General features: G+C 35.6%; 1 protein-coding gene across 6 annotated transcripts in view; it reads left to right on the forward strand.

The window, feature by feature from the left end:
* Positions 1–19782, forward strand: part of FMN2 (formin 2) — a 370601-nt gene that overhangs the window by 243708 nt on the left and 107111 nt on the right. The window contains exon 15 of one of the 6 annotated variants that reach the window (XM_049112363.1): positions 420–548. The exons of 4 other annotated variants lie outside the window; for them this stretch is intronic. In XM_049112363.1, coding sequence (XP_048968320.1) covers positions 420–445 — 26 coding nt within the window. In that variant the 3' untranslated portion in view covers positions 446–548. Of the gene's footprint in view, positions 1–419; positions 549–19782 lie in introns of those variants that run through there. One more of the 6 variants, XM_049112362.1, reaches the window with a different exon arrangement.

Consider the following 19782-nt stretch of genomic DNA (forward strand, 5'->3'; position numbering starts at 1 on the left):
GACAAAAATCATAATTTAATCATACCTATTATGTTTTGCTTTTCTAGAATTTGAGTTTTTCCATTTAAAAAAACATTTCGTGATACAAAGAAGGAAATCTTATGAGCTGAAATTTAAATTCAATTTCTAGGAAAGTTTTAGCATATGAATACAGCATTTTATATCAACAAAGCATAAAACAAAATTGCCTTGTGTCCCTTTTGGAATGCGATGGGTATAAATAGATATATACATTAATTTTACTGAATAGGAGTCAAATGGGAGAATATTGGGTTGTATTATTTTTGATATAATTTAAAGTAATGTCTACTTTGATAAATAGCCTATTAAAAATGACTCCTCCTAAGTGATCAAATTAGATAATTCATTTAGGAAGAGTCAAATAGCCTGTTCAGTTTTTTTTTTTTTTTTTTTTGCAGAAGCAAGTTGTTTCAAGATGGTTTAGAAAATGAGAGATGATGTGTATAGGGAATTTATCCCACTACTTCCCACATTGTAAATGTCCAATAAATATTGGCTACTCATAATAAAGAAAAAATAAATGGTGTGATTAGTTTGATAAAAAATAAACTATAACCATTAAATTACTTGTCTTCTGCCTCTATCACTTCTTTTTTTTCTGCTTACAGATGTCATTTTTATTTCTAAGGAAATACTGGGAATGATGTGTTATGGCTTAGGCATTTTAATAAAACAACTGAATCTCGTCTTAGCATTTGATAAGAACATCCACTAAGTTTAGTTTCTATACTTGTTTCCCAAGATTTCCACAGCTCCTCAGGGTGCTCCCCTGGCTTTCTTAGCTCAGTGACATGTAGTTTGTTAAGCAACCTGATCTGCTTTTGATCCTTCTGGCTGTCAGCAGCTTTTCTTGATGCAGTCCTGCCAAATGACGACTTCTATTCCAGTGCCTTTCTCAGCTAGAAATTGTAGCACTTGCCACATGACTTAAATCAACTCAACATGTACGGGGCATTGGGTAATTAAATTACCGGAACTGGGCAAGAATGTTCTCATGCAAATTATTTCTGTATCCTCCACTCCTACCCCTGCCTTCAATAATCAACTTGAAAATGTTTGAAATTCATAAACTATATCTTCAAATTGAAGTCATGTCTGTGCTCAGAGATATACAGGAAAATTCAGCCTTCAAAATTGCTAACATAGACATATTTGTGCATAGCAATTTTATTTACAGTTGTAAATTTCTAATGATTTTTGTTTGACAGATAAATGATATAAACTCCATTCAAATGTAACCAATAGCTTTTTAAGAAGCAACATTTTATTATGATTATAAATATCAGTTCAGCATAGGAACATCAAACAACACTGAGAAATGTAGAGAAAATATGTTTATCTGTGATTCTACAGTGCAGTGATAAATAATATTAGTATTTGATATATTTTTATCTAGTATGAGTGTTTATTTCACACGTAAGCACAAATTATACCATTGGAGCCATGACACATATAAATTTTGTCTATTGTACTTTCTGCTTTATAGTTGGGTAAATTAACATTTACATTCTGTTTTTCTGGTTTTCTTCTGTGTTCACAAATTTTTCAGTATTCTCTCTCTGATTCCTCTAATGCATTTTGGAAGCTATAGATAATTTCTATTAATTTGTGGGCTGATCATAAATGTTTAACATATTTTCTTTATATAATGTCTAATATGCTATAAATTTATTTAGTGTATCTTCCCAAATAAGATGGAAGTTTTAGAACATTCTAACTAATAAAGTCTCATCTTTCTTCTAGGATTTTTTTCAGGCTTCTAATCCCAACATTTTTCTTCTGAAAATTACTAGTGTTTTATAATCATTACTTAATAACATTTATCGGTATTAAATCTATGCTGCCATTATTGCATTCCATTTTTCTCCTTCTCATTTGATTGTTCTCTCATTGAAGGTTGGTACATTTGAAATTTAGTCCAAAAGATGATTGAAAAGAAATCCTTATTTTTAGTTATTATTTTGTTGGATAGATAATTCTAGATTGACTTGTTTTTATCAGTATTTTGAAGATATCTTTTTTCTTCTGTCATCTGATAAGACTGTATTAAATGTAATTGTCATTCTATTATAGATAATCTATCCTCTCTTTGGATGACTTTTATAATTTTCTTTTTTTTAATAATAAATTTATTTTTTATTGGTGTTCAATTTGCCAACATACAGAATAACAGAATAACACCCAGTGCTCATCCCATCAAGTGCCCCCCTCAGTGCCCGTCACCCATTCACCCCTCCCCTTCCACCACCCCTAGTTCGTTTCCCAGAGTTAGGAGTCTCTCATGTTCTGTCTCCCTTTCTGATATTTCCCACTCATCTTCTCTCCTTTCCCCTTTATTCCCTTTCACTATTTTTTATATTCCCCAAATGAATGAGACCATATAATGTTTGTCCTTCTCTGATTGACTTATTTCACTCAGCATAATACCCTCCAGTTCCATCCACGTTGAAGCAAATGGTGGGTATTTGTCATTTCTAATGGCTGAGTAATATTCCATTGTATACATGAACCACATCTTCTTTATTCATTCATCTTTCGATGGACACCGAGGCTCCTTCCACAGTTTGGCTATTGTGGCCATTGCTGCTAGAAACATCGGGGTGCAGGTGTCCTGGCGTTTCATTGCATTTGTATCTTTGGGGTAAATCCCCAACAGTGCAATTGCTGGGTCATAGGGCAGGTCTATTTTTAACTCTTTGAGGAACCTCCACACAGTTTTCCAGAGTGGCTGCACCAGTTCACATTCCCACCAACAGTGTAAGAGGGTTCCCTTTTCTCCGCATCCTCTCCAACATTTGTGGTTTCCTGCCTTGTTAATTTTCCCCATTCTCACTGGTGTGAGGTGGTATCTCATTGTGGTTTTGATTTGTATTTCCCTGATAATTTTCTTATTATCCCTATTCATCTTTGGCTTTGCTTTAAGTGCACAATATTCATTCATTCATTCATTCATTCATTCATTCATTGTCTTGCTCTGTACTTAGTGAGAACTTTCAGCTTAAAGACTGATATTTTCCTTAATGTCTTCAGAATTCTCAATGGTTATCTGTTAGTGTTCATCACTTTTCTCTCTTTACCTGATGCTGTTTTTAGATGTACATTGGAGATACTTAGCTTACCTCTCTGTCTCCTAACTTCTCTTTCATCTTTTAAAAATCCACCCCCACCTTTTTTGCTATAATCCTCAATGTTGTCTTCTAGCTCTTTGTCTCTCTTTGACTTTGTCCAATTTGATGTTTGTGTTAACAATGCAACTAATCATGATAATATTTTTGTTTGCAATATTTCTTTTTTTAAAGAAAAAAATGTTAAATATATTTTTTAAAGAAAAATATTTTTTCTTTTTATTTATTTATTCATGAGAGACACAGAGAGAAAGGCAGAGTCACAGGCAGAGGGAGAACCAGGCTCCATGCAGGGAGCCTGATGTGGGACTCGATCCCGGGACTCTAGGATCATGCCCTTAGCCAAAGGCAGGCGCTAAACCACTGAACCACCCAGGCATCCCTGTTTGCAATATTTCTAATGTGATTTTTATCACATCCCTTTTTAAATTTAAAGTAATTTCTTGTTCTTATTTTAGATATTATCTTTCCTTTATCTCTTTGATATTTATAAAACCATATTGAAGACCTTTTTGGATTTTCTTTTGTTTCACCTGAAACGAATTAATATTTCATTTATTAATAGTTACAAGCTATCTTTCTATTCATTAGTTTCATTTTGGTGTTGCAATGTTGATTTAAATCAAGTGTCAGAAATTCACAGCCTATCTGTTAATTGAGCCCTCTTTCTGTAAATAAAGTTCAGTTGGTACATAGGCATAGGCACACAGTTATGTCTGTATTGTTTAGGATTGCCTTTGTATTGCAAGTTGTGGATTTGACAGAAACTGTCAGTCTGCCTGTCTTTTGTTCTTTCCCTTCTCCTGACCCCCGCAATCCTTAACTGTCTCATTTTTTTTTTCAATTGCTTTGACACGGCCTGTTTTTGGCCTGTAGGCCAGAACCAAAGCCTCTATTAGTATGCCCACGTATATGTATGTATACTTGCATATTAGGCTTATTACAGATTCAGTATCAAGATAGTGAATGACTTAGCTGAGGTCTTACCTGAAGGCTGTGTCTGCCTGTGCATCCTGCTCCAGTCACACAGCTGCATGTAGTCAATAGCTGTTTTCATCCTCCTTTCATGATTTGGAGAGCTCAGTCACAGCTCTGTTTTCTAGTAGTGAGACTGGTTCCATTTCTGGCTATGTGAACTCTTCCTTCACTAGTCTCTTTGTAAGCCAAGATCTTTACCTTCTCTACATGCATACTACAGTGACCTCTCACTTTAGGTCTGTTTATTAACTTGGGCTACTCTAATATTTCTGGTCTAAGGAGATATTACAGTTTTTAAAGCATACTGTGTTGTTTGGTTTTCTCTTTTTATGTTTTCATTTATTGCTATGTGTTTTCAGCAGAAGGAAGGCTCAGCCTATGAATTCATCATTCCATTTGACTGGACATCTGTATTCACTTTTATAACTTACATGTTTTTTCCCACTAAAAATTATAACATGAGCATTTTCCCATGCCATTTAATACAATTCAAAAACCATTTCAGATGATTTCATAATAATCCTTCTTATGATTGTGCCATAATTTAGTGAGTAATTTGATTCTTGTAAGAAAGAAATTAGACTTTTCCCAGTTTTCCCTACTCTTAAGAAATATGTTGAACATCTTTATTCATAATGTTTTTACTATATCTCTGATTATTTCCTTAATAGACTCTTAGAGGGGATCCCTGAGTGGCTCAACAGTTTGGCACTTGCCTTTGGCCCAGGGTGTCACCCTTGGAGTTCCGGGATTGGGTCCCACATCAGGCTTCCTGCGTGGAGCCTGCTTCACCCTCTGCCTGTGTCTCTACCTCTCTCTCTGTATCTCTCATGAATAAATAAATAAAATCTTTAAAAAAAATAGACTCTTATAATTACGAGATCAGAAGCAATGAACTTTTTTTTTTCAGATTCTTGATAATTTATTAGGTTTAGATTGTTAGGAATCTTAGAGATATTATAGTCCAACACCTTAATTATCATTCAACACATGTTTATTAAATTATTAGAATGTACAAATAAAAAATAGACCTTTCCTTCATAGTTCATCAATTAATAAGAGGCCAATGATTATATGGATAACTACTTTGTAGTATAACAAATATTTTTTAGTTATATAAATAAGATACTATAGAAACACAGAAAAGGTAATGATTAAATATAATTGAGAAATTATATTTAAATCAGACTTTGAATCAGTAAAATTTTCTCCAGGAGAAAGAAAAAATTTCAACAATGGCAAAGAGCATGAGCAAGTCACTGGTCTTGCAACTATTTTGGCTTTGATTATCTATTGACCCATGAGGCCAGAGTTTTCTTAATTTATATCAGGTTTACATCTGATGGATAAAAATATTCATACCTGAGTTGGCTCATTGAAGAAGAATTCATAAGTAGTGTCAGAATTGTGCATATATATGGTTTGATAAGGCTGCTCAGCCAGTAATTTTGAGTTGCTTTTCGAGGTAGATTGCTTGCCTACTCAGTGTCCGTGTTTTACATGCATTAACTCCATTTAATTCCTATGATGTTGATATTATCATTAATCCTCTCCTCAGTGATAAGGTAGCTACAAATTAGAGATGTTAAATACCCTACAAAGGAGGCTCTATTTGAACCAGGGGAACCCAATCCAGAGCTTTATGTCAACACTAGTATAGCTCCCTGTTATTGGAATTGAACCCTTCAGTGAGGATTTGACATTGACTGTGCTTAGCTTTTAGCAGATGCCTGACTTGATCTGGACTCAGTAAGTAAGTGAGTGAACCAATAAAGGAAAGAAATGGATGGTAAAATCTGATAAAACTAGAGTATAGAGTGCTCAGGAATGTGCAATTAGAGGATGTCAAGGCATCCTTGGGAAGGATCTTGAGGACTGACTGAGGAGTTTGGACTTGATTCTGCAATTGTTGCTTAGACATGGAAATGTTTTGAGGCAAGGATGCAACAAACATATTTAGACATGCATCTTTGAAAGCCCATCATGAGGATTGTGTGAATGATGGTTTACAGGGGAGATTGGAAGCAGAAGACGTAACTAGTCATAGATGTTGAGGGCATAATATAAATTCCTTGTGGGGCAGCCCGGGTGGCTCAGCGGTTTAGCACCACCTTTGGCCCAGGGTATGATCCTGGAGACCCGGGATGGAGTCCCACGTTGGGCTCCCTGCATGGAGCCTGCATCTCCCTCTGCTTGTGTCTCAGTCTCTCTCTCTCTCTCTCTCTCTGTCTCTCTCTCTCTTTGTGTCTCTCATGAATAAATAAAATCTTAAAAAAAAAAAAGAAAAGATAAGTTCCTTGTGGTAAGAATGAAGAGGAGAAAAGGTTATAGGAGTTTTCCAAGATACACTGGAATAAGATTCTGTAATTGTACTGATCTATACAAGGTAAAGAAAAGAGAGGTACACGATTTTTTAAATTTTAGCTTGTATACCTGGATTGATAAAAAACTATTACAGAAGGGAAGACAGGAGGAGTAAATAGAGATGGAAAGTAGTCTCTGACTTATTTTAGACATGTTAAAGTTCTTCAGAACTTGAGGAAATTATGTCAAGAATGAAGTAAAAAAAAATACACAAGGAGCATGAAAAGCCCACAATCCTGCTGTGACTTGGCTAAGATAAGAGCTCCAAGCTGAGTCAGGATCAAAGACCCCCACACACACATTTTGGTTCAACACACCTTACCCACTTATAGTGAGTTCTATAGCCCATTTCCTATTACATCTAGAATTGTTATTCTACTAAAAGTCAAGAGCACCCTTATTATAAGGATGATATGATTTTAAAATGAGTCTATTAAGGTATTCTAATTTTAATTAGAAATAGGTGAGAACTTGAATCTTTGAAATTATAGTGTACTTTAGCATGGCATATGAAAGAGTTGAAGGGATACTAATAGAATTACACAGTAGTTATTGAGCTCTGCTTTCTTTTTTTTCATTTTTAAAAATTTTAAGTTCAGTTTGCCAACATATAGTTTAACACCCAGTGCTCATCTCATCATGTGTTCTCCTTAGTGCCATCACCCAGTTACCCCATTCCCCCCAACCTCTCCTTCTGCAACCCTTTGTTTGTTTCCCAGAGTTAGGAGTCTCTCATGTTTTGTGTTCCTCTCTAATTTTTCCCTTCATAGTTTTCCCCCTTCCCTTATGGTCTGTTTTCTCTTTTTATATAGCATTTCTATATGACCTTGTCTTCTGTTATGTGTGTCTCATGTAATGTGAAATTTTTACAACTAATCTATCATTTTCATTATTCTTATATTCTCATCTGAAATATTAGAGCTGTATTTTTACTGTATGTAATTTTATTGTTGGAATTTAGTATGTATCAAGCATGTCTATAAAGTACTGAGCTTGGTCTTTTTAAGTCAACAAAGTTTATCCAAATAGGTGTTCTCAGCTGTACTCAGAACTGGCATTTTTTGAGCACCTTTTAATGAAGATGCTTTGTTCCATTCCTAGAGTGAAAAGATGAATATGAAATTGGTTGTTATACTTTAAGAATGTATTATGTAATCAAGAAGCCTAACACTGGCATGTAATTATACCGTCGTATCATAATCATGTTAACAAATTGGTATAGAGAGCAGAGTGGAAGGTAAGCCTGGTGCTACCTAATTGGTTAGGGTAGGCTTGAGTTAGCAATTGCTGTTAAATGGAATCATGACAATAATTTACAGGTGAAAAATTTATGGAGGGAGATTTGAGGCAAATCACTGAGTTCCATTGCATAAGATGAGTATGTTCTTGGAATTGTGAACAATCCTTTGTGACTCAAATACAGGCTTAGTGCAAGGAAGGAGAAAGTGATAAAACCACAGAGATATGCAGCAACTAGATCACAAAAGCCAACACAGGCATACTGGGCAGGAGGACTGGAAATGGATAAGGAGCATGTATGTACCTGGAATAGATGGGAAGGAGAATGAAGAAGAGCAGAGAAGCATTTTGGGCAGTGGAAAAGTCTAAAAGCCTCTGTATTCTGAGAACGCAGTGAGCATGACGTGAGAAAGTTTTCTGATCATATAGAGTATACAAGTTTATGTGTTTTATAAGTTTACATTTTATCCCAAATGCAATATCCAGCCCCTTAAAGATTCTACTTACGGAATTAGAGTGATATGACTTATGTCATGAAAACATTGCTCTGAAAGGCATAGAACTGGGGAGACCAGTTAAAAGGGGCTCAAATGATGATAGTGGTTTTTACCCAATTTTGTATAGAGAAGATGGAGAGAACCTAACAGATCTTTCTAATTGTTAGGGGCAGTGAGGATGGTGTAAAGTATTACTCTATAATCTTCTAGTCAACACTATGCAGGTTACCATAATGTTTTGCTGTTTGAGATGTTTACATTCCTTTACGAAAGTTTTGTTTTCATTTTTTTCTTTACAAAAGTTTTGAAAGAAACTTTTCATTTTTGATATTTTTTTCCAAAGTTAGTAAGCTTCAAATATCTTTCTCTTCTCACCCTGTCTTTTCTCCCCCATATTCATACCCATATGCACTCAATTCAGATAAACATTTTTCAAGATCCTTGGACTTTTCATACTGTAAATCTCTTGAATCTCCATTACTTTCTGTGGTAATTCTGCTAGTGGAAGGGAGAGTTGATGAAAAGAAAATCAGGTCATCAGTCATTCAATTTGAAGATTTGATGCCATTTATCCATATTAGAAGAAACTAGTAAAATTATACTTCCTCATTTTCACTAATCACTTGCTTTTCTAACCTGGCTGTGGTTCTTGAGAAAAACACAGATAATTAAAGGTGATTAGTTCTCTGACACTTTGAGTTAAGATATATTTAATTTTATAAATTACCCATGATTGTGTTACAAAATGTACTCTACAAAAATGTTTTTCTTTTTGTACAACAGCCAACTTAGATTAATTCAAAGACGTAAAATGCATGTTTGCACAGGGACCCCATAAAAGCAAATCATCACTTGATAATTTGGAAGCAAAGTCTTCCCATATGTAGTATGTGGTCACTATTGGATTAAAGTCATTTATAACAGTCTGCATGCGAATGTTACATCCTCTATGACTGAGGTTCTCCAGTTATTTCTTTTTTCATTAACATTAGCAAACTCCTATTCCTCCTTCTGTACTCAGCTATAATGATTTCTCTTCAGGAAGCTGTCTGGTTGGACTTGCCCTATAGGAGAACATTGATAAAGGTATACTGGTAGATGGAGATTTGCAGGTGCATGACAGCTTGTTAAACATGAAAGTGTAAGTGTCATGAACTTTTTAAATCACACCTAGCATTTCATTTCACGATATAGATTAGTATCCTTTTCAAAAATATAAAAAGTCAGAGAATGTGAAATTGGCAAAGATATGGATAGATTAGTGAGAAGTCTTATTACACTGATAATGGCAATAGAAATTGATGTCCTTTGTTTTGAAAACTTGAAGGTAATGATTGGCTGTGGGCCCCAGGGTGGGATGTAGGGAGCACATGGGACTTTTCCAAAGTATTGAGTAAGCTTTATTTCTTTTTTAAATTGTTTATTTAAATTCAGTTTAGTTAACATACGGTGTATTATTAGTTTTAGTGGTAGAATTTGGTGATTCATCAGTTACAAGTTCTGTTAAGTTGGAAACTGGATAAATGTTAAGTACATGCTAAATATGCTCCTCTATAGTATGACATTTTTAATAATTTTATTTAAGAGGAAATAAAAATAGGCAACCACCCAGGAATAGACTTTTAGAGTTGAAATTCAGTCATCTGGGCCCCACTAATTTAAAATGTCTGATTACTCAGCTTTTTTTTATTCTTTATGAAGAAATTATATAGCCTAGCAAATTCAAAAGTAAACATAATAAGAACATATGAAATTTAATTAAAAGTACAAGCTATGTTGTTGTTTTTTTTTTTAAAGAATTTATTATGAGACACAGAGAGAGAGGCATAGACACAGGCAGAGGGAGAAGCAGGCCCCATGCAGGGAGCCCGATGTGGGACTCGATCCTAGGACTTGAGGATCACGCCCTGGGCCCAAGGCAGGTGCTCAACCGCTGAGCCACCCAGGCATCCCCACAAGCTATGTTTTAAATGACTTTAAATATATGTTTGTAGGTGAATGGTACTAATAATATATAACATTTTGGGTAGAATATTAATCTGAAAAACTGGTGCATCTTCTGGTGAACATTTCAAAAAAACATTATGTACAAGCAAGTAATAAAAATTAGATTAAATACTAGTGCCAGCCAGAAAGCTGCTAAATACTTAGAAAAAGATAGCTCATTCATTTTGATTTACTGTTGTACTAGTTCTGAGTGATGTCAGAAAAGCAGAACCACACTTATTATTTTAATAGAATTAATATAGAGAATTAGGTTAGCACATGTTAGGACAGAAAAATCAAAAAGGGAATGCTCAGATAAGTAGTGGAGCAGCTCTCATTCCTATGGCAAGGGGAACCAAGTGAAGAAAGAACTAAGTTATCAAAGAACCTAGAAATTCTAGGCAAGTGCTCTGTGGGGCTGGACCCTAGACCTCTGTGGAGAGAGTACAGCCTGGGCAAAGAGTACCTGAGCAGGTTGGATGGGGACTCTGCAGAGCTGAATTGAAGAAGACAGGATATGAAAGATCCTTCAGAAGAGAAATCAGGGAGTGGTTCTAGCAGAGCTGGGACAAAGGAGTTTGGAGAGAAGGGGCTCCACACAGCTGGATTTGGGGAACCTAGAGGAAGAGTTTCTGCCTGGCTGACTGGTACTTTCAAGGGGTGCAATGGTGCTGGATTGAGGCCAAGGAAACAAGCCAGGACCTGGAACTGATATTGGCGGCGGAGGAGGGTCTGGGGGCTGTGCTGAAGGGAGCAGCAAATCCCCATCAGCTGCACTCCTCTCACTCTCTTTCCCCTTGGGGAAACCTGTGAGAAAGCCTGCTAGCAGAGGAGAGAGGTAGTTTGCTGAGACCCAGTGTCCCAGACCTCAGTATGGATGTGTAGTTTGGGAGCTAAGAGACTGTTTACTTATTTTATTATTTAATTTATCTATTTAAATTATTCTAAGGTGGCCTTACATGTTTCTGCTATGGCTCTGAAAGCTAAAAATAAGTCAAAGAGGTTTATAGTTTTTGGAAATGCTTAAACCATCCTGTTTTCTTCTCTAGTCAACATTTCTTTTGCTGTCTTCCCTCTTTATTTAGTTCTTTCTTTGCTGCATTGTAGACAATCTCACAGGTGATTATATCCATTTCCAAAACTCAGAGAAGAAAAAATCAGAATAGAAGATGGATAGATAATTCTAACCAATGTCTAGTACAATAGAAAAATGGTATGCCTATTCGAGTAACACATTACAGTTAATGGTACCCTATGTGTACCAAAAGAGTTTGGTTCTGGCAGTTTTGACTTGTTAACTGAGTTATCCCCATGATTTGTGTGTCATTTTTCACAGATCTCTGCCACCTTTCTGGGCTATGTGTGTTCTTTACTTCTGCATCACAAGGTGTCTTCTTTATATGTGTGTCTTTTGAAACTCATGGCTTCTGATAAACCCTATAATTTATCAACAATGCCTAAAGTTCTTGTGCTGTATTTGAAGAGTTGAAACTTCATAGAAGTTTCTAATTAATTTTCTAATTAATGGAAGTAAAAACAGAATAATAGATTAACATGTACTGAAGCTCTCCCACAGGTGCTGTGCACCTCATATACATTAACCCTTGCATTAAATTGCTGGAGGTGAAGGTTGCCAGCTCCATGTTGCAAATGAGATAACTGAGGTGAACTAGATTCAGGAACTTGTCTGAGGTCTCAGATAATGAATAGTGAAAAAACAATTTGAATCTAGTTCCCAATCTTGGGTGAATATCCTGGTGTGCTACTTCTCTAGTTTATAAAAGTGCTTCCCATTTCTTCATCTACATTAATAGAATATTAAAGGATATCTAGAGATACTGGTCATAAATCCAGAAGATTGGATCCTAAGTGTAATTTCCAAAAAAATTCTCTCTTAACCACTGGGGAATGTTAGAGATGATCACAACTGCATTGATAAATTTCTTTGAATTCTTACAGTAGTTTCAAATACTTGAGTCAGAGTTACTACCCTCTCTCTGTTTTGTTTTGGAGATATGTTTAGTAGACTTTACTACTTTCCCAAACTTAAAACCTACAAATCCCCTAATCTTTAACTTCATCCTATTTCTTTCTAACACTTACTGTTCCTTTGAATGAGAGACTAGCTGGTGCATCATTAAGTATTTTGATAACTCACTCTACATTTCAAATGCTTCATAATTTTCTCAGCATTTCTTATTGTTCTCTCCTCCTGCATATATATTTCTCTTCTATGGTTCTTTCCATACCTCCTCCTCCTTTCATTCTATGATTTTAGGAAACTCAAAGGAACAAGACAAGACATTTAAGCCCCAAGACTTTGCTTTAAATATCTTTTGCTAACTTTAGGGATCCCTGGGTGGCGCAGCGGTTTAGCGCCTGCCTTTGGCCCAGGGCGCGATCCTGGGGACTCGGGATCGAATCCCACGTCGGGCTCCCGGTGCATGGAGCCTGCTTCTCCCTCTGCCTGTGTCTCTGCCTCTCTCTCTCTCTGTGTACCTATCATAAATAAATAAAATAAAATTTAAAAAAAAAGATGGCTTTTAAAAAAAAATATATCTTTTGCTAACTTTATGTTTGTAGGTCCAAACTAGAAAGCATTTCCATTTGGAGGTGGTCTGTCTTGAATTTTGATTTCTTAGGCACTGGACAAAATTTTGGTTTATATCTTGAAAACACGCCAGTTAAGAGTTTTACTCGTTGGGTACAATATGCTTCATCTTTAATTATTTTTAAAATTATAAACTACTGTTATACCTCAATGGAGCCCACTAACAAGACACCATTCCAGTAACAAATAACAGCCCTAATTGGGATCTGTTTGAGTTGATGGATGCCACCCGCTGCAGCTTGACTGCATGGGACATTTACTAAACTCTTCTATCTCATTGAACACCTGCCATGTCAGTTACTCCAATTCCAGCACCAGTGCACATCAGAACTGGAAAATATTGGCAACCATAGTGACAGTACTACTCCAGAACTCTCAAGGAGACTGAGATTTCTAGGCCAGTCATAGATGCCTGCAGTTATACCTCAAGTCATCATCTAATAACGAGTATGGTGGGGCAGTCAATATGCAACCACGTACCTGGCCAGTATTATCAAGATATTGTTATTTCCTTCTGTGAAAGTCATTTATACCCTCAATAAACATTATCACCTAGTCCTATGGTTTTACTGTATCTTTAGAAAATGTCAGAGGCTTTGCATTAAGCTCACATATGCAGAATATTAGGTACATTGTATAATACTTCAGTTTTGTGTAAATCACTTTTATACTCAAGACATTGTAATGTTTATAGTATTGTTTAATGTTAAAGAATTCATTTGCAGGGCATCTGGTGGTTCAGTGTGGTGGGTGTCTGCCTTCAGCTCTGGTCATGATCTCAGGGTCCTGAGATCAAGTCTCTGAGTCATTTGGTCTGGCTCTCTGTTCAACAGGGAACCTGCTCCTCCTTCTCCCTTTTCCCACCCCCTGGCTCATGTTCACATGCTCTCTCTCTCTCAAATAAATACATTTTTTTAAAGCAAAAAATTTAGAAAAAAGAACTAATTTGACAGATCCTAAATATTTGAGCAACTTGCTAATTCTTGAAAATATTATGGTTAAGGATATACATATTTGAAGAATTCTAGAACCATATGTCAAATATTATAAGCAGGTTAGTTTGTGGTAAGGGTACTCTTATTATTTTATTGTAAGATGCTACATCTGTCATCTTAAATATGGTTTAAAACTATGAAGTAATAACCTTTTACAACCATCTTAGGGAAGTTGAATATCTTTACTTATTTGGAAGAGTAGAGTTTGTAGTCATCTTTAAAAATCTGCCTGGTAACCATTACCAGTGTGTTTGCTGTCACCCTGAAGTGCCAGTCAAACCATCAGCTAAAGAGACACTTGTATCTGCAGCTGTAGATCCTTTAACACTCTTAAATCGAAGCCAGATGTAAAAGAAAACCAAGCTTCACACTATTTTTGAGGCATACCTTAACTGTTCTTAACATTCTAAAGAAGTTCTATGGAAGCCCCCTAACACCAGGTCCTTTGGAGTCTCAAAAGTCTAAGTTAGACAAATTGGGGCATGTTGTCATTCTTTGTTGTTTGTTTACAACTTTTTATTTGATATAAGTCAAATGTATAGAAAACATGCAACCTAGTACATGGAATTCTCGTCTATTCTTTCCCTAGACTATCAGTTGTTTATTTTTTGTCCCACTTGCTCTATCATTCCTGTCCTCCTGTCCCCCATATATAGACATGGATGTATGCATGCTTATGAAGACAGATGTGGGTGTACATAATTTTATTTTTCTGAATCATACATCAGCAAGTCAGAGATATAATGCTTCTTTACCCCTGAAGACTTTAGTGTATATATGCTAAGTATTTGGGCATCCTTTTATGTATGCACAGTATAATGACAAATTCAGTAAATTTAACACTGATAAATACTATTATGATAATAATCCAAAGACCATATTCAGAAGTATTCTTTATAGCTATTTTGCCAATCCCTAGATCACACATTGCGTTTAATTTTTATATCTCCATAGGCTTATTTAATTTAGAGCAGTTTCTTAGTCTTTATCTTTCTTGACCCTACCATATTTAAAAAACTACTTATTTTGTAGGCATCTCCTCCATTGGATTTGTCTGCAGAAGTGGTATGTGTTCCTTATGCAGGTCCATGATACCAGCTTGTCTCATTACTGCTAATGCTGATGCATCATTTTGGCCACTCTTGTCACTTTGCTTAGGTGGTATCTGCCAGTCCTCCACTATGAAGTTATATAGGATTTTTTGTTTGTTTTTAATAATTAGTAAGTAATTCGTGAGGTGACTCTTTGAGAGTATGTAAATATTTTATTTCTCAGCACCTTTTACCCAGGAATTCTAGTGTCTATTAGGGTTTCTAGCCCATTATTCCATCTTTAAAAGCTTGCCATTCTTTTGAATGCATTTCTTTCAACAGATTTTGGCATTTTTTGATTCCATTTTACGTTAATTTAATCTTTAAAATTTGTGAGAGATTAGTCAGTATGAACTGAGGAGATGTTAAAGGAAAACTTGGTATGCTTGTTCCCATGAAGTCTCAGTGTTATCTTCAGAATTCCTGCAAATTTCTATAGTTTGCTTCATGTTCTGTGAAACATTCTGAGCTAGTACTAATGTTCATTCTCAGAAATCAAAAATTGCCCCTATGAAATATGATATAATGTGGAAAAGGAGAGATGCTAGAAATAGTCAAGTTTATTTTTTTAGTAGAAAATAGTCTTTAGTAATGTCATTATGTCATCATTTATCATATTGTTGTATTCCAAAAGACATTTGATTTTAAAAGATTAAGTTTGATTTATGTATGGTTTTATGGAAATTTATCACTGAATATAAAAATTCCCTAAGACCTTTCCTTTGGCTGGTTTGTGGATGGTTCAGAAATTTAGAAGAGATACAATGATCTGGAAATAAACAGATCATTCTTTACTACATAAATGCCTTCTTTTCACTTTTTTTTCATACTATAAGTGATGCATGATCTATTCTAATGGAAGAAATATGTATCTTATGTATTTAACCTCTAAAGGAAATACTGTGGCAAATGTATTGTTTTAAAAGGGAACATCATGTTTCCTTCTGAAGTTAAATAAGAGCAGATCTCCACCTTTAGGAAGTGTTGTGATTCATCATGTTGATACCTTTTTCTGTTTGCATTGTTGACCTTGTTAAAAAAATAAATATTCAGGCAATGGGATAATATATATATTTATATTTATATGTATAAATACATATATTTTTCAAGATTTTTTTTATTCATGAGAGACTCAGAGAGAGACAGAGACATAGGCAGAGGGAGGAGCAAGCCCCCCGTGGGGATCCTGATGTGGGACTTGATCCTAGGACCCTGGGGATCATGACCTGAGCCAACCTGATGCCCAACCCCTGAGCCACCCAGGTGTCCTGGGAAAGTATATTTTAGAACATCAAACCTCATCCAAATAAATATAAAAACAATAGTCATTTTGGAAAAATCACAACAGAAATATTGCATCATTTCTTTTAGTCCTTAGAGAGTGAAGTGGGTCTGTGTTTTATGTAGGATATTGTTATAATATCCTTTTTAAAATTATGTGTGCACATGCATACATTAGCATTGGGTAGATGCAAGACTGCTAAAAGATCTATCACTATAGGTCATCGCTATTCTATAGTCTTGAGAGTCGTTTCATCAGTATTTGCAATATTACATACATCTGTTATCACTCCTCACCCAAACAGACTCTGAATGTCTTAGTGGAGACCAGTTATTTTAGCATTCTTAACCAATCTTTTTTTTTTTTCCTTCCAGACTGTGGAGAGTAAAGTAGATGGAGTGATATTTTAAAGTTGAAATGAAAGTAGACAGAATTGTTTTCAAATATATGAAAGGCTATCTTAGTTACTTCCTTTGATCCTGTGACAAACATCTATTTAACGGTGTCTTTTCTGTTGAGTTACACATAGACTCTTCAAAATCCTTTTGAAAAACATGCTTCAAGTGCCCCCTATTATACAACCAGAATTGATATTTGAAATAAAACTTGCTATCCTAAAATTATACTCATTCTGTGTTGTACCAGTGGACAAGACCTAAGGTCAATATGTGAAGCTAAAGGCAGAGAATTCAGTTCTATATAAAGGAATGTCTCCAGATAGGAACTGAAACAGTGGAAGGGCTACCATTAAAAGTAGTGAGCCCCGCGTCACTAGAAATATTTACGTACAGGCTCAGAATAACTGTATGGTCTATAATTGTCATGACTTTATTGCTTGCAAATGTTAAGACACTTCTGTTTCATTCAGTACATGGAAGGTTGAGTCAACACCAGTGTCTCCCCCCAAAGCGTATGGAGTACAAACTTGTGGAAAGTCTTGTTTTATAAAATGATGTTATTTTCACAGATACCAAATATATCAATTGATTTTGAATTATTTCAATTTGACTTTGAATCCCCTTATTAACAGAGTGAATCCATTTAAATGATCTAAATGACCACTGTGTTATTGCTTATGATAATAAAGCATTAAGTTTTCTTGTTTCCCAAGGCCAAATGTGAAAAGCAAATGTATTGCCAACGATGTACACTCACAATTTGTCATGTGTTTATATGTGTATAAATATATATACAACTCATTTTCAGTTGTCCCTATGGAAATATCATACTCATATTCTGAAGCATGGCCTTCTCTGCTTCTTTAGATTTAGAAATAGAAATAATGGTCCAATTCCTTGTTGTGTATTAGTAATTGTGGTGTATGGTGGTGGTAATAGTGTCACAGGAATTATAGCAAACATATTACTCTTACAAAGCATGAAGCAGATATTATCTCTCATATTACAGATGAAGAACTGAGGAACAGAAAAGACTACTTTTTTGAAAATCATAGCTATTATGTCTTACTGTTTTGTAACCTGTAGATTATATTTGTCCATGGAAGTATATCATATTTGAAAACAGTGACTTGTATATGTGAATTGACAAAAAAAAAAAGATAATTCCTCTTATAGGAATGATTATTTAAGGAGCAAAACTATATGTATTGTGCTTTCATCATTTCAATTTAAAACAGTGTTCACTTCCAAAACCCCTCAGTTTGAAGAGGACACCTGTGAAACACCTGTTAAAAAGTATACTTACACAATCGTTCAGTTCAGTTTAGCTTTGTTTTGAGGTATAAACTGACGAGCTCAGCATGACCTTAATATATTGCACTGGCAATACTGCTAAGTCTACCATGTCCAAACTAAGGTACTGTGGGATTTGTGTGTGTGTGGTGTCTCTGTCCTCTTTCATTATATTTACATGCTAAAGGACTACTTTGACATTAATTTGCAGACATTTAATTCTTAGGGATCAGATTCTTCTGAAATCCATCTTTAGGACAGATACACAAATTTTATACTTAACACACAGCTGAATCTATGGATGCATTGTTGGCAAGACTAGGATATTTTGAATATTATTCAGAAGTTTTAAAGGATTTGTGTTCATTTATTCATCATTCTTCCCATTGCCCACAGCACACCTCTGCTGGGCAGGTTTTCTGGGACTTTTCTGCTCATAGGCCAAGATGTTAACTTTCCTGGTCTATTTCTGGGTTCTTTGATTCACTACTTCCCATTCCTTCCTCAGTTTGCTACAGTGTGTCTTTTTCTCTAGCACTACCGAAACTGTTGTCACAGTTTGCCAACTTGCATTTGACTTGCTATCACTAGCCTGTTGGCTTCATTAGTCCTACTTACTGTTGATTCTCCTTATAGTATCTGACAATTCCTTCTACATTTTGTTTCTGCAGGGCCTTCTCTTTCTCTGCTTCTTCATAAAAGTTGATATACCTCAGGTATGCTGCTTTGGCTCAGTCTTCTCACTGAAGCCTTTCCCAAGTGATCTTATTCAGTGTTTCTATTGTCACTCTGATCTGCAGAGTTATACACCCAAGCACTTGGTGGAAAACTACTCATGGATGTTCCACTGGCATCTTAAAATGCAGCAAGTTCAAGACGAATTCATTTTCTTTCCTTCTACAAGCTATTTTTCCTCTTGCATTCTCTCTCCACAAAGCACCTGCACTGCAAACCCAGATGACATCCTTCATTCCTCCCCTCAGTCTTACTTCACACTTCTGTGTGCATTAGAATCATTGTATGGACTTTTTCTGAGCCTTATCCTGGAGTTTACTTTTCTCCAAGTATCTCCCAGGAGATGGGAGCATTGGCAGGCAGATTCTGAAAAGGCCCTCCAGTTGACTTTCAGGTTTGTCTCTTCAAGAAGGGATGGCTTATGTACAAACTAGTCAGTTACCAAGCTTTGCTGTTTTCCCCTAAATATTCCTTCTGTGTCTGCATATGATTTTGCTTTTGTCATTGCACATACTCTTGAGATATAGTGAAGCCAGATAGTGTCTTTTTGCTGCTTCTATTTTTATTTTGTGGTTTGGATTTTGTTTTATTTTTTGTTTGTCACTTTTTGTTTTGCATGTTTGGTTTTTTGGGGGGTTTCTAGGCTTTCAAGTAATGACATGGAGAGGTTGGATTTTACTGAAGCAGTATGACTGTCCACCGCCGTCACCAGCTCCCTGAGTGTTGAGACACATTTTTTTGATGGTGCATATTTAGCAGGTGAGATTTGAGTCTAAAACCACAGTTGAGACTGTGGTATCCACTATACAGCTTAGATACTGAGTGGCTCACCTAGGGCCACTTCTGCAGTTTTGTTCTGGGAGCTGTTCCTGAAGACCAAATGCAGAGCCAATTTCTCTGTTCTTGCAAATATTTATAAGTATCATTGGCTGCATTGATCTGCTTTAGGTAGCTAAAATGACTTCTGTTTCCAGAAATTGAATCCAAAATAATAATCTGAACCAGGTGTACATGGGAAACAATTTGGTGTTAGAAGAAAATATGTCTGATTACTCAAGTTTGTTTCTTTTCTTATGTGTCTGTTATGTGGCTTCATTCAAAGTTGCTGAAGCAGGTTTATAAATTCCAATGACCTACTGGAACTCATAGAAGAGCAATGACTCTAAA

Source organism: Canis lupus, chromosome 7 (assembly GCF_003254725.2).
Source record: "Canis lupus dingo isolate Sandy chromosome 7, ASM325472v2, whole genome shotgun sequence".
NCBI lineage: Eukaryota > Metazoa > Chordata > Mammalia > Carnivora > Canidae > Canis > Canis lupus.